The 15,509-nt window shown below is 31.3% G+C and overlaps 3 protein-coding genes across 3 annotated transcripts; all 3 read left to right on the top strand.

Moving 5' to 3' along the window:
- Positions 1-531: 531 nt before the first annotated feature.
- Positions 532-6,653, top strand: HELRODRAFT_165043 (hypothetical protein; the record flags this gene model as incomplete). The annotated part of the gene is made up of 3 exons (XM_009030943.1): positions 532-6,074; positions 6,138-6,249; positions 6,615-6,653. The coding sequence occupies 3 exons, from the start codon at positions 532-534 to the stop codon at positions 6,651-6,653; spliced, it is 5,694 nt and encodes a 1,897-aa protein (XP_009029191.1).
- A 1,014-nt stretch (positions 6,654-7,667) lies between these two features.
- HELRODRAFT_165042 (hypothetical protein) lies at positions 7,668-10,807 on the top strand (the record flags this gene model as incomplete). The annotated part of the gene is made up of 2 exons (XM_009030942.1): positions 7,668-7,761; positions 10,572-10,807. 2 exons carry the CDS (start codon positions 7,668-7,670, stop codon positions 10,805-10,807), a joined length of 330 nt encoding a protein of 109 aa, XP_009029190.1.
- Positions 10,808-10,944: 137 nt separating this feature from the next.
- HELRODRAFT_165041 (hypothetical protein) lies at positions 10,945-14,921 on the top strand (the record flags this gene model as incomplete). The annotated part of the gene is made up of 7 exons (XM_009030941.1): positions 10,945-11,164; positions 11,275-11,426; positions 11,487-11,570; positions 11,664-12,146; positions 13,792-14,018; positions 14,073-14,151; positions 14,235-14,921. 7 exons carry the CDS (start codon positions 10,945-10,947, stop codon positions 14,919-14,921), a joined length of 1,932 nt encoding a protein of 643 aa, XP_009029189.1.
- Positions 14,922-15,509: the final 588 nt, after the last annotated feature.

Below are 15,509 nucleotides of genomic sequence, written 5' to 3'. Positions count from 1 at the left end.
TCATTAGAATTTTACGTTTCTTTTCCAAATTTATTTGTATATATTTTTATTAATATTAAAACTATAATAATATTGATCAATAAATTAATAAATAATGCCCTGACGATGACGGTTTAACGTTGAAATAGATCTATCTGCAATAATTTTAAGTTTCAATTTTAAAAAGACTCAATTTTGTTGATAAAAATTTACTAAAACAAATTGAAAAATTCGAATATAAGTTGATAAACACTAATAAATTGAGTTAAACAATATATTTATATATGTTTAACTTATTATAAATTATATAATAATTTAAATTAAATAAATTTAAATAAATATAATAAATTAACTTATTATTGTGATATTATTATAAATACTGTTGATTGATATGTAATTCGACTTATTTTTCAAACTTTTTATTACTTTATTTATTTTATCAAACTCTTTTAAATTTAAACTACGCTTTCATATTTTTTGAATTTAAGCGATTTACCAGCTGAACAGAAATTTGATGTGAACAAAGGCCTAACTGAAAACGTAAAAGAAAAAATGTTTCATTCCGCTGTGCCTTCATATTTTTCTCCTGAATATTCTCATTGGAATAATCAATCGCATTTAACGCCAAGTTTTTATGACCAACAATCCGAGATTGTTCATAAAAATAACAAAAATTTGATCATTCGTGGCTTTCATGTACAATCTATGAAAAATGAACCAATAAAAAATGTCAGTGACCAAAAAATGTGCTCACATGTGGAAAACGAAGTTTACAAAAACAAACATAATGAAATAAAGTCAAGTACTCCTCAAAGTTATACAACTTGTTATGTTCAACCTTCTAAAATATTGACAGACTTGAAATGCAGAAATAAAGCAAAAAAACTGGAGTTTTTCCAACGAGAAACAGATAAAGTATGTTATGAGCATCTAAAAAAAAGAGGTATTATATTATCAACTTCAATTTCGCTTTCTTCTGATGTATGTCAAATCAATGAAAAATTAAGAAATGAAAGCAGAAAAGAGGGTTGCAAGCGAAAAATAGAATATAGCACATTTTGCGAAAGTTCATCAAGTGATATCAAATATATACCAAGAAAAAAAAATTGCAATTATTCTAAATCGTACAAATTTAATAAATATTTGAAACCAAAATTAGCTGTTGCAAATCATCGTAAAAAATTTAAAAATAATAATATAAACAGTGATAACAGTGATAGTGACACATTTATTAAGAAAAATAATAATAAAAAAACTGATAGGACCCATTATTTCAGAAAAAGTTGCAGTAACAGTAACCTAGAAAAAAATATGAGACAAAATAAATCAAAACATAAGAATGAAGTTTATAGAGATGGCGAAAAAAAAAAATCAATAAACGAAGACAAAAAATGTAAAATTAATGACTGTGACCTTTCTAGTAAAAGCAATAAACACAGCTTAAGTGATGAGTATTTATCTGATAAAAGTATAAAAGACAAAAAAATTCCAAACAAAAGATTAGATAACGATAAATACGAAGATGCAAACAGTGATAGCAATAGTAACTATCGGAGTAGGAGCAATCTAATTAAGGAGGACGACAACACAAGCAATGAAAATGATCAAACATTTTCAACACATCGAAATATTGAAAAATGTGTTTTAAGTAAAGATTATTACGCCCGATGTTTATGTGGTAGTCCTCCCAATTCCAATTGCGTTTGTCAATTTAAAAACCTCAAAGAACGATCAAAATTTCTTCGCAATTGTTTTCCAAAAATAGTAAAATCTTGCCAATCGGGATCAAACATTGGAAGAATTTATGAAAAAAATCAACACAAAACATGCCGCGTGAATTCTAAATTATTGAAAAGAAAAAAATGTTTATGTAGGAATGAGGTAAATGAAACTGATTCATCTAATGAATCTCATTATTGTGATAGTAACAAATTTGTTAAATATACAGATAGAACAATGAAAAATTGTCAAATTCCAATTAACACTAACAAAATATTGAAAGCTAAAAGATTTTTTTCAGGAATGGCAAATATCAAACCTTTTTATAATAAAAGATTTTATAATGAGCAAGTGAATACACTCCGCCCTCAAAGTTATTCCCGCAATCATTGTACTTTCGATTTTGTAAGAAGATCAAAAGTAAATAATGGAAGTGGTAACTGCTTGAAATATGTTAGTGACATTAATCTTTTACATAACCAACAACTTTACCAAAAGTGTAAACCCCGTTTTAAACGAAAAAGTAAATATTTGTGTTTTTCTGCAACAAAACAAAACTCTAATAGATCAAATTATTTTTCGAAAAATGGAAACTGTGCCAAATCAGCATCTTACAATTCTGATCCAATTCATTATGCAAAATGCATTACATCTAATTTTAAATATGATGTACAGCCAAGGTGCAGAAATATTAATAGTGGAGTACAAAAAAATCTTACTCAATACCCTTTTTTAAATTCAAGCCGTGTGGCGACTTGCAAAAATATTTTGTATAATAACTCCTTTTGTTTTTCTGGACTGGAATCATACCGTAACAGTTCAAGTTGTAATCAATCTATTGAAAACAAAAGTAATCAAACCTCAAGCGATATAATCAAACATGAAAAAAAAAACAAATGTGGTCAAGATTGTTTTAGTTTGAGAGGGAGTCAATCAAGATATAGTGAGCAATATAACAACTATAAAATAAATGAACAAAATTCTTTAAATCACAGCTCAAATATATTAAGTGATTCAGATTTTACGCCGAAAAATAAATTTGACAAAAATAACAATGAGAATGAAAAAAATTACGACGGGAAATATGAACGAAAATCAGTTGTTGATTTACCAAAATTTAAATGTAAATCGTGTTACAAAGAGGACAATCAAACTGATTGGCATCGTGAAAATTTTATAAAAAATTATAGTAACGAAGAACAAAATTCAGAAAACATCCAAAGATGGCATTCACGCAATCACCGCAACAATGGGGAAGAGCAAACCAAAAATTCCACTGACAATGAATTTTTAGCAAAGTTGTCAAAAGAGCACAAAGAAATTTTTACTTCACAACAGAGCAATAGGCATTGGCATACGTTATTAAGACCAAAAATGTGTGATACATTAAGAACAGTTCAGAAACAACCGGTCGTTGCTCCTGAAAATAGGTGCGAAAAATTATTTCCCAACGAACTTTTGAATTTAAATACTGAACTGAACCCATATAATTTACAAACTATCAACAAAACAAATAAAATTGTTCACGCAAACACCTTCTGTCAAAAAGAACTAAATAATCAATATAGCCACGATAATAAAGATATAAAAAATATTTTTCACACGGAACATTACAACGCTGATTGTTTTTCACTAGAACAACCTAATTATTGGAAAAAATCTAACAATTCATCTGATGCTACGAATAAACTTGCAGACAACAATGAAAAAAAATATCCATTAATAAATTTACCTCCGTTGGCACATAACATTGAAGAAGACTTGGAATGGAAGCAACAACCGGCTTTAAAACATAAATCTTCACAGATTTTATTTTTACAAAATCTGCAGTTTCAGTCTGGAAAAAATGAAATGCAATGTCGGCAGCCAGTTGAATGTTGGCAAAATAATCAACAGAAGCTTAACGAGGTAATTCAAAATATCGAATATCAAGAAGATTCGAAAAATCATTTAATGTCAACATTTCGAGTGCCGGTAATAAATTTTTCTGATTTTTCAAACAATTTGCAGCAATCAACTGAAACAAGGTTTTCGGCTAATGGTAAATTCATGAATCTAAATAATAAAACTCGCGAAAGATTGCTAGAAGCACTTGAAGCAAAACATCTTCAACCAAGTCAAGAACTTTTTACCAACGATGATACATGTTTGAATGAAACTTCTAATGGGGATGTAAATAGAGAAAGATGGAAAACAATGAGTTTTAATGAAAAAAAAAATGCTTCATCAAAATTCCTCAATAAAATCAAAAATAAAAATAGTAGTTTAAAGGATAAGCATTGGTTTAATGATGCAACTGAAATTGAAAATTCCACAAAGCATGCACTACATGCTAATAAAAATTTTTCAAAATTAAACAAATATGGAAAACAAGAAATAGGAGTTGCCAGAAAACGCAAATGTCATTTAAGACGAAAAAGAATATTCTTTAACCAGCACCCTATTCAAGATGTTGATAGGCCAATGGACACTTTTTCTAAAACAGGGAAAATTAATTTACGGTTTCAAAATATTAAAAATTGTAAAAACAAGTCTAAGCAGAGAAACATTTTTAAAAATGGCTTTTTGCGGTTTTTTAAACGCAAGTCAGAAAATAACAGCGCAAAAACCCATGATTCAAAAGATTCAGATTCTAGCTACTCAAACAATAATAAAAGTATAAGTTTTTCTAACGAATATTTGTTCAAAAATAATCAAACAAAACAGAAAAGTCTAAACAATTGTGTTTCTTTGAAAAAATTTAAGGTTAACCCAAAAACAATAAGATATTTCATAAGTTTAAACGATGATTCTAAATTAGCAGAAACATTAAATAACTTGCGTGATGATAAAGAAATAAACAAATGCCAAAATAACAATGCTCAAGAGCCCGCAAATTGTTGTTGTTATGAAAATCATCCACATGAAAAAAATGGAGTAGTTATTGATGAAAATATTAGTTTAAAAATCAACAAACCTGTTTATGCTGAATTATCAAATCTAAACATTCAATCTTCTTCTTCATTATCTAGAGCTTCTTTTTCGAAAAAAATACCTAAAAATAATTTTTCTGCATCTTCTAGCATGTTTTTTGATGAATTTTCTAAAAAACATTTAACATATAATTTTATTAATACTAATTCGGATCGAAATTCAACTCTTTCATCAAAAGAAATTAAATTAAGATTAAGTAATTGCATTGGTGAAAATAAGCGAATCAGCACAAAACGTTGTGAAAATAAAATAAATCGGAAAATCTCTGATAAATCCAAAAATAAGCTCTTGCATACCAAAATTATTTTGAAAAAAAATGCAGAAAAACAAAGTTTACTTAATAAAGATAAAATAATCATTCCAAAACTTGATTTGAGTTTTCTTGGTGATGATGATGAAAGCGTAAATTTATCAAAAAAAAAGTCGGTTTATTCTTCAACTGAAAATACTGAAAAAGCTGGTGAAATTTTTAAAAACAATCAATACAGAAAGGATCATAATGAAATGATGGAAGATAATATAGTTATAAACAGCATCAAAGATCTAAAATTTGAACAATCAAATCCTAACAAATATGCAAAGACTGATTTTATTCAAAATGATGCTTTCATGCAAACAGACGAGCTGCTGCCAACCAATGAAAATTCTTCCGTCTGTTCGGAAAATAAAATAATAATAGCTAAACACGATGCCCAACAAAATTATAATTTTTCTGAAAAAATAAATAAATCGACAAATCCAAAATTAAATAAAAATAATGAGAACAGTGATCAAATTGTTAATTTTAAAGACCAACATTCAGAAAAAATTGTTGATCATTTAAAAAAATTAAACTTTATATATTTTGATAAATTTCGGTCTAATATAAAATTAAATCAAGAAAATAATCCAAATTCTATAGCAAAAGCAGATCAAAAGATAGGAAATTTTAAAAAATTCAAACCCTTATTATCAAACTGTTCTCAACAAAAGTCTTTTTCTTCATATTTGAAAAAAGGCAGACTTCCCATTTTTACAAATTTGGCAAATCAAAACCATTTTGCCAATCAAAACCATTTTACTAACAATGTCAAAGATTTCGTCAATCAAAAGCATTTTACTGACTATGCCAGCAACAACGACTATAATCAGTTTAACTCAAAAGACATGTCCAATTACCATATTTCTCAAGACCGTGACAAGCCGACAGCTTTTGTTTCGTTCAACTGTTTAAAAAATCTGCATAATGGTTGCTATGCGGCACATAATAAAATTGAAAACAGTAAATCATGTGATGAATTCAAACGTTTGGTTCCAGCAAAAAAGGTTTTATCAGATGCAAATACTTTCGCAACCAACTCTGCAGATCCTAGTGACATGTTTCAAAACATACCAGTAAATACTTTAATAAGAAAAGTTTCTAGGTCTTTACAACTATTGAAATTTAAAAAATATAAAAATTTAAATAAAACAAAAAACAAACACAGATTATCATTTATAACACCTTTGCAGTACAAAAAAACTCACGAAGGAAACAATGATTACAAACAAATAAAACAGGACGGAAAAAATGCAAGCCCTAACAAAAAACTGCTGTCAGTAAGTACAACTAAAAAAAAAGATACATTAAAAAACAAAAATTTCAAAGCAATGACCTTAATAAACAAAAAGTTGTTTTATAATAAACATATAAATCCTCGTCAACAGCACTCGAATAAGCAACAAAATATTTTCCAGCAAAAAAACTGGCAAAAAATTTTCGACAATTGCTCAAATGAAAAATATATAAACTTTATATTAAAACATTTTTTGAGTCGTAATATATTAAAAATAGATTCACTTAAAACTTTGAAGCATTTTCAGAATCAGAATATCAAAGTAAATGTTGAAGAGCAGCTAACCCGCTCACGGCTTAATGAGCCAAAAAATCAATACACTAAAAGTTTAAACAAAATTGTCGACAGTATGTATATAGCAAAACCTTCTCAGAAAAAAGCATTTAATTTAAAAGAAACTAGACAGTTTTTCAAAGAATTATTTGAAAAATATAAATCAGGTTATTAAATAAAAATGCTTCTATTTTAAATTGTAAATAACAACAAACATAATTTTTAGATTTATGGTTCTTGTTACAAAATTATGTGTACTGGTAAATCTGGTTCATTTTTTTGACAAAACAATCCAATACAGACTTTAAAACAATGTCAAAACAATGTCAAAACATTTGTATTTAATTGATGTTATTTTTAAACAAATTACAACTTATTTCTTTTTGACTCACGTTTACAAATAATTGAGATAATTAATGTCTTATCTTACAAGCATATATATTTGTTAAGTTCTAGGTGCACAGCTAGCTCAAATTCGTTCTAATCTGTAATTATAAATATAAAACTGCAAAAATGGTTAGATGAAATTTCGGATTAGTTTGTGGTGGACATGGAAACTTTTAATTTAAAAATATGGCAAAAAGAAAAACAATTTTTATTTTAAGAGCGGCGTGATGGTTTTGTGGTAACAGTCGGATGGTTCTGTTTAGCTCTGCGGCAACGAGGACGCTTTTTAATGATTATGAGTTTATTCAAATCATTAATATTAATTCTTATTCAAACTATTACAGTTTTTGACTGTGTCATCCATAATCTGCTTTTGAAATGTTTTGGAAAAAATGGGATTAGCGAAACATTTGATAAGCTTAATCAAAAGCCTCTATAGAAAACAAGAAGCAACAGTGCGCACAATATATGGAGAAACTAAACCATTTGAAATTCAAAAATAAGTGAGACAAGGATATTGTCCCCTTTTGATTTAATTTGTATGCTGAAATGGTAATAAGAAATTCCGTACTAGAAGATCTTAAAACTGGGAACCGTATTGGTCATAAACAATCTTCTATAAACCGTTGATACCACCCTGATGGCTGTAAAAAATCAACGTTAAGAAATTTAATTATAAAAGTAAAATTTACAAGTAAAAAAGGCAGGCATGTTATTATATATTGTAAAAATAAAATTATGATGAACTGCTGCACAAAATCTTTCAATGTTGAGGAAAAAGCTTTTGAAATTTTCAGAGAATTTAACTTTCTTGGATCATTGATCAATGTGAAAGGTGAATAGAGCAATGAAATCAACAAATAATAATTCTAAGACGGAAGGCAATGACCAATCTAAATAAGATTTGGAGGTCTAAGGAAATTTCCTTGACTACTAAGTTGTCAAAATTGTAATTGAAATAAAAAAACGCGATAACGCATTTATTTTTATTTATGGTGCTTCAAAAAGAATTAGTAGAAAATTGAACATGTCATAAAACCATTAAAATATTATATAATGTTAAAGAAAGGTAACATTTCTATTAAAGTCAATTTCTAAAAAAAATGAATTTTCGTTTGGGCAATTCATCGATTCGCGTTTTACATATGACAATAAATTGAATGAAACAGACGGTACAACTAGAAATAAATCAATTAAAATTTGATCATTAACCTCGGCAAAAAACGAATTATATATTTGTAAAGAAGAATATCAACGCCCATTAAAAAATTAACGATTAACATAAATCTTATTTGGCCACTTTTTGAAACAGCGATTAAACGCGAAAAGTCTGCAAAAATAAGTTAACTTTTTACTAACTGTGCACTTGAAAATAAATCTGTCAAAATTTGTAAGTCGTAGTTGACATTTTGCAATTTGCATAATATGAATGAAAAATGAAATCTTATGTGGGCTCTTCATAAAAATAGCAATTAAACACGAAAAACAAAAAGTGCGAAAACATGTTTATGTACTGTGCATTTGAAAATTAATCGGTCAAAAATTGTAGATTATAGTTGGAATTTTGTCATTTGCATATTGTTAAAAATAATAATTTATTGAAATTATTAAATATGTAATATCTAACATTTATGTAAACATATTGTGGTTTTTTGGCACGCATATTGAATGTGCATGTGTTGGTCGAATGGTGGTTTGGTATGCATGCTGGTAGAATGTTGTGTGAACTGGTTTTGTATGCATGCTCAAAAAATGTTGTGTGAATTGGTTTTATGTGAATGTTGGTATGCAGTGGCAAATTTAGGAAGGGGCTGGGGGAGCCATGGCCCTCCGCAAAAAAAGGCCCTTTCTACCGTAAACGTTATATCATCAGTTCAATTCAAGACGGCGTTAAATAATAATAAAAAAATTGAGATCGACTCTTTTTAACAACAAAAAACAACGCTGGTTTATTATATAAATTTGATACAAGATTATTTCAGAATATAATTCATATTTTAAACTTAAATAGTGTTTAGCGGCACAAAATAAAAATAATTAATGTTTTCTTAGTATATTTTTTTATTGATAACTAATATCAACAAAAAGTAAATAAAAAAATATTATAGTTTTTACTTATTTAGACTTTTCATAATTTTATGTTATGTTCGCTGTTCATATTTTATTCCATTTACAATTTAGCGCGTCTTGTATTATTTTTTTGTGTTTCAGAAAATCAGTTTTCATTTGAATTCGTTTTAAAATTAAAAAAAATGTCTTTTAAAAAAGTACTATTTTAAACTTTTTTCAACCGACTCCGGCAAAAAAAACAGAAGCAGTGCGATGATCTCAATACAGTTTAGGCCGTTATTGGTAATACCTAGATATTTCATTAACGGTCGAACGAGGTGTGCTTCAAGGCAATCCCGTCTTTCCATTGCTCTTTAATCTATGCTTCAACCCCTTAATGAAAAAACTCAAAGAAACCGAATTTCAACAGTGTGGTTACATATGGGGCCCGACAGCAAGTCTTAGAACAAGAGCATGGTTGCAGTTTGCGGATGACAGGGCAATCATCGCCAACAACACTGAAAGTGCACAGAAACTTATCAATGTAAACAGGGCTTGGTGCAATGCAACCGACATAAAACAAAGAATCAACAAATGCTCAACATTTGGCGTGAGGACATGAGGAAAAATAAACGGTTCCTACGAACGATTTCTTCCGATGCTGGCCATCGATGAAAAACCAATTCCTCAGGTCAACATAGGTGGACACTTTGTTTATCTTGGCAGGGTTCTCGATTTTGAAAACAACAACAGTAAGGCTAAATAACAGTTGGTTGGAAAGCTGAAAAATTTGTTGTCAGTGATAAACAATCTTGGCACTACGGCAAACTGGAAACCACAAATTCTACGTAGATATATACCGTCGCGATTGGCATTTGAGTTGCGGACATACAACATTTCCTTGACTTTGATAAGCAACTGCCTTGACTTTCTCATTGTTAAGTCGGTGACTTTATGGCTATCGCTGCCAATCATCAGTTAAGTGGCGGAATGCTTGTCTCTCCCCTACAAAATGTGAAGCTTGAACATTAGGTCTCAAACACTATGCCGAATCTTTGCAGATCAAATTACGCAATTATTTAAAAGCAATGATGAACTGAAGTGTTTATGGTCCGAATCGTTCAACAACTATATTGCGATTGACACCCAGCTCCCTGATTAAAGCGATATCAAACCGACGCTCAATGCGACAATCCTTCGGCAACAAAGTGCAGAATTTGCACAAATGACTTCACTCCGTTGTCAGGGAACAATAATCAAAGCAATTGCTCACTGGTCACATTACATTATGAGCCTTTCAGAGGTTCTGTTCAGATTTGTCCGGAAAGGTTTAATTCAACAGATGCCAACCTGTACAGATGGGGAAAGTTCTTTAAGTTCAGGACCACAACAAGCGTAAAACAAAAAAAAAATCACGGAACGAAGAATTTTTAACAACAAAAAATGAAACGTACTGCGAAGTCAAAAAATAACCCGACCGAGGACGATGATGTTGTGATAGTTGACCCGGTACAAGCCGCGCTGATAAGAAAATCGAGGCTAATGAAAGAAACAGCAGAGGAAGAAAAAAGGATAAAATTACACTTTACTTTACAGACAATGCAGAAGCAGCTAGAAACCGAATGAAGCTGGAGGAGAAAGACAGGAGGTTACGCAGAGAAGCTGAACTGCAGATGAAAAATCATGAAAACGAAACTCCCCAAAAAGACCAAACTGCCAGTATAATTCGAAAATTCAGCCCATTGCTAGAAATTTGCCCGACGGATCTAAGGGAAATATCAGCATATTTTCAGCGGATTGAAGGAATCTTCGAGAACCATAAGAATTGCTGAAGACTTTTCGAGCAGAACTGTTGTTAACAAGTTTGGAGATGAAGATAAAGACAGTTTTGAATGAGATAAAAACGGAGGACTATAGGAACTATGTAGCCATCAAGCAGCAAACCATACGTTCTTGTCAATTCTGCCCGATGAAGCTTCGAGATGAGTTCTTAGCTAGGAAGAGATCTGATGAGACCTTCCCTGCTTTTGCTTCAAGACTACATCGACACCTACGGTTCTATTTTCAAAGTCGTAGGATTGAAACTCTAGATCAAGGTTTATCTTTGTTGGTTGTGGACAGAATGAAGAAATTGTACCCAGAAATTTGTTGGAACTTGTGCTGGCTCAGGAAGGAGAGGATTGGTTACCGTATGATTGCATGGCTAATATCCTTGAAATATTTGAAGCTAATATGAATATGCGTTTGTGAACCAATGTCGCCTCAAGTTACAAACCGCCCTCCACATCACTCCAGCTAGGAAAGGGTTTGAAATGGCCCAAGAAAGAGGACAAAGGGGGACCAATTTCTAAGGTGGAATGTTACAACTATGGAAGTACTGGATATCTTGCCAAATTCTGTACACAGAAGGCCAAGGATAAGAAACTTACAAGGAAGATCATGAAATGCCAAGTCATCGCCACGTTTCAGTCGAACTAGAATTTAGATGTAAAGGCTGATTTGACCATCCAGGCAGACAAATACTTCCAAAGACCATTCAAAGTCAAAATTCAAGCCAGGCCAGTTTGTAAAGCATTGGTAGATAGTGGAACCAAAGTTTGTGATATCTAGCAGTGCCTATGTCAGAAGCTGGAACTTTTTCGAACAAAACGGATGAGGATCAAAAGATGGAATGGACAAACCACTGAGGTTGATGGTGCACGGATGATGTTGACTCCCAACCATAATGAAGGGAAAAATATCGCATCTGCTGTCCGGTTGTGGTGTGCACTGATTCCTAACGGCAACTATCAATTAATTATCACACCGAAAGTGGTAAATTTGTTGAACATGGCAGAAGAGTATGTGGTACCTTCTATGAAACCTGGAATCACAGAAGACAACACCTCAGTAAAGATTGCCGATGATAGGGCATTGACGTTTTACAACATTGACGATCCAAAGTTAAAGTGCCTAGAGAGGTGTGGACGGCCAGGTAAACGTAATGTCGGAGATGCTACTGATGATGAAGAGGACGGTAATGTTAGCAACAATAATAAGGATAATACTAAAAATAATAAGCAGCAGATAAATAAAAATAGTAATGATTATAATGAGGTTACTACTACTACTACTACTAATAATAATAATGTCTGCGATGTTGATGAAGAGGAATATGAAGTTATTAATGATGTTAGGATTCAAACAGATGAAGATGAGGGACTGGCATCTTTTTGCGACATAATATAATGGCCTCCCATCTTTGCTTGTAGCAAAGTAAGTTTGGCATATCTAGCTAATTTTGAACAGCTTAAACAATTAAATTATCCAGGTTTTCAGCTATGCAAATCAATGAAAAGCAGTAACTGCAAAGTTCAAAATTCAGCTAAGAGGGAACAAATCTTTTTAACATTTGTAGTTTTTGCTGGAGGTCCACATATAACTTTGAAGTTTTCTCCAACAGCTGAATGACTTTTAACTTTAACTCAGAACATCTTGCATTCTTTATCGTATGAAAGAATATAGGTATATGAAATAATGACCAATCTCCACGTTAAAAATTTGTACATCATCAATCGTTAATCGGGGCAAAAACTGATCATAGGTGTCATTGTTTTTCTTTATTCCAAACGAACAGTATATATCAACTTCCATTTTTATTTCTGACCAGTTATACCAAAATCGATTTAAATCTATCAGTTTTTGTGTTCCATCAGTGCCGTGTGCTATAATTGCCGAGTCGTCGGCAAATTAGAGCCATGATCTAGTATTTATGTCGGAAGTTGAGCCCCAGAGATAGCCATATTGTTTATATTCATTACTGTCTAAGATTTTCATAAGAGGATTAAAGCAAATATTAAAAAGCAGCGGTGAACATGGCTCACCTTGGAATACACCTTTTCTAACCGGTATTGCTTGCGTCAATTTACCATTAACAGATACTGATATAGAATAGCTGGAATATATTGACGTAATTAGATTATGAAATAATTGTGGAACATGGTGATATTTTAAGATCGAAGTGGTGAAATGATGGTTTACTTTTCCAAAGACATTTCTCAAATCTAGTAATGCAACAACAATGGTACGTTGATGACGTTTGGCATTTTTTAATAGATGGGTTAGCATCTGGGTGTGTTCAGCTTTTCAGCTTGTTCATCAATAGTTGAGTAGAAGCTCTTTCGTATATTTCCGCTGACGAAGTTGCTATTGTAAAAAAACTGTAGTCTTGATTTTATATGAGTTGGAAATATTTTGTAGAGTATTTTAATGACCCTATGGGAAAGCATCATTCGTACAAAAAATTAAAAGTCTGCGACTTTATCTCGAGGTAGCGCACCCTGAAGGCATTTCATAAAAAAATTGTATTTGTACTTCTAAAAAGAAAATATTTTTTCAATGCGCTTAAGAACTTATTTGTCTTTGTTATTTGTTTTAAAAAATTTGCTTGTTAGGCACGTGATGTAAACAAAATTTGTTGTGGGACAAAGTATTGAAATCAATATTTTAAAAATGCCTAAAACTCGGAAAGATCTGAAGTGCCCTGTGTTTGGTGATCCAGCAAAACTAAGTAATAATATGTTACCGACATATTGTGATGATCATAAACCACTTGTGGATAAGAAACGATATGCTCGAGCTCAACAATGGAAAAAATCCTTCAGTTAAAAATTTATGTGAAATGATAGCTACTAGCAGCGAACAAATTTGGAACAAAACATCCATTCCGACCATTAGTCATCAACAAGTCGTCGCAAAGTTGATTTTGTATATAAGTACAAAGGTGTAAAAAAAATTACGCGACAATTCAAAAAAACGGAAAACTATTACTGAAGAGCATATTTTTCTCTTGTCAGAGCCAGATTCTGAATACATCGGTCATCTCTCCATTGATTCTGGAAAAGCAAATACGATTGAAAAAAGTATTGTTGATTTTTTTGAAATGAAATTTGAATTTCGTTTTTCCTTGGTGGCAATTGGATGCGATGGCACAGCGGTAAACACCGGACACAAAAATGGAGTCATTGTTTTACTAGAAAAACACATGAAACGACCTTTGCAATGGTGTGTGTGCCTGTTGCACGCAAATGAATTACCGTTTCGCCATTTGTTCTTCAGTCTTGACGGTACTACAACAGGCCGTAATGGCTTTTCTGGCAGCATAGGAAAAAGGTTTGCCAACTGTCTTGACTTTAAAGTAGAAGCATTTTGAACTAATCCCAACAGAATTGCCAGACCTGAATACTGATTTGCTAAGCACCGATCAAAAATATATGTCAGATGTGCTCCGCAATTTCAGCTGGTACAGTATCACCAAACTTAGCTATTAAAGATCCAGGAAAACTGACACATTTTCGATGGTTGACTTGCACAAACAGGATTTTTCGGTTATATATTGGAACAGCTAACCCGACGGAAAACTTGAAAGAATTAGTCAAGTTCATCATGAAAATTTACGCACCAACCTGGTTTAATATCAAGACAAAATCATCTTGTAAATATGGTCTAATTCATGTGTTCAACATGGTTAAAAGATGTTTGTATTTATGTGATGACCTAAAAAACATTGTCTTTAAAACCGTTCAAAAAAATGCTTTTTTCGCTCATCCAGAAAATATATTGCTAGCTATGTTACAAGATGATGCAGAAAACATAAGAGAACTGTCTCTTCGGAGAATTTTAAAAGCAAGAAAAGAATCCAAAGGGAAAAAAGTTCGTGAATTCAAACTTCCAAAACTTAAGATTGATGCATCAAGGTGTTATGATTTAATAGATTGGGCGATAGAAAAAATAACAGAACCTCCACCCACAATGAAATATAGCAACATAGAAATTTCAAATGACATTTCTTCAAAATGTCTCCTTGAAATTGAAAAGTATCCTTGCCACACTCAGTCAGTAGAAAGGTGCGTCAAGCTCGTGACATTATCTGTTTGTGGACCAGAATCTAGAGATGGATTTATTTGAACCAGAATAAAAGCCAGGTAAGATATTCAAATATTCAACACCAAATCTCAGTAAAAAAGAAGGTGCGGAGACTTTGGAATTACGACATTAGGACAATTGTTTTTATGTTGATTTAATAATAACTATCGAATGTACATGTAATTTTAAGTACCGAATATAAAACATATAGAAACATTGTGTAAAATCAAGTTTTGTCAGTAAATCAAAAGTTGATTATTTTCAAAGTTTAAACCAAATGCGCCACCTGAAGATTTTGATTTAGAAAGCTAAAATTTTTCGTTGAATATTTATTATTGGATGTCTTTGTTCTATGAGTATTGATTCGGCTAGTTGTAAATTATAATGGTTGTTATTGTAATGTAAGATTTTAATATTGTGGTCCAGGATTTGTCCAGTAATTTTATGTGATTCTTAATAGCGCCAGTTTTTACGTGCATCATGAGTCTTCTTGATAGCTTAGTCGTCGTCATACCAATATATTCAGAATTATGGTGCCCACACTCACCGATACTACAATGGAACAAATATATTAGATGGCTATGATCCATTATCGATTCTGGTTTACTAGTGCAGTTGTTTTTCATCACA

This window comes from Helobdella robusta (genome assembly GCF_000326865.2).
Source record: "Helobdella robusta unplaced genomic scaffold HELROscaffold_7, whole genome shotgun sequence".
Lineage (NCBI taxonomy): Eukaryota > Metazoa > Annelida > Clitellata > Rhynchobdellida > Glossiphoniidae > Helobdella > Helobdella robusta.
The sequence above is the reverse complement of the archived record's forward strand: the minus strand, read 5'-3'. Positions and strand labels throughout refer to the sequence as shown.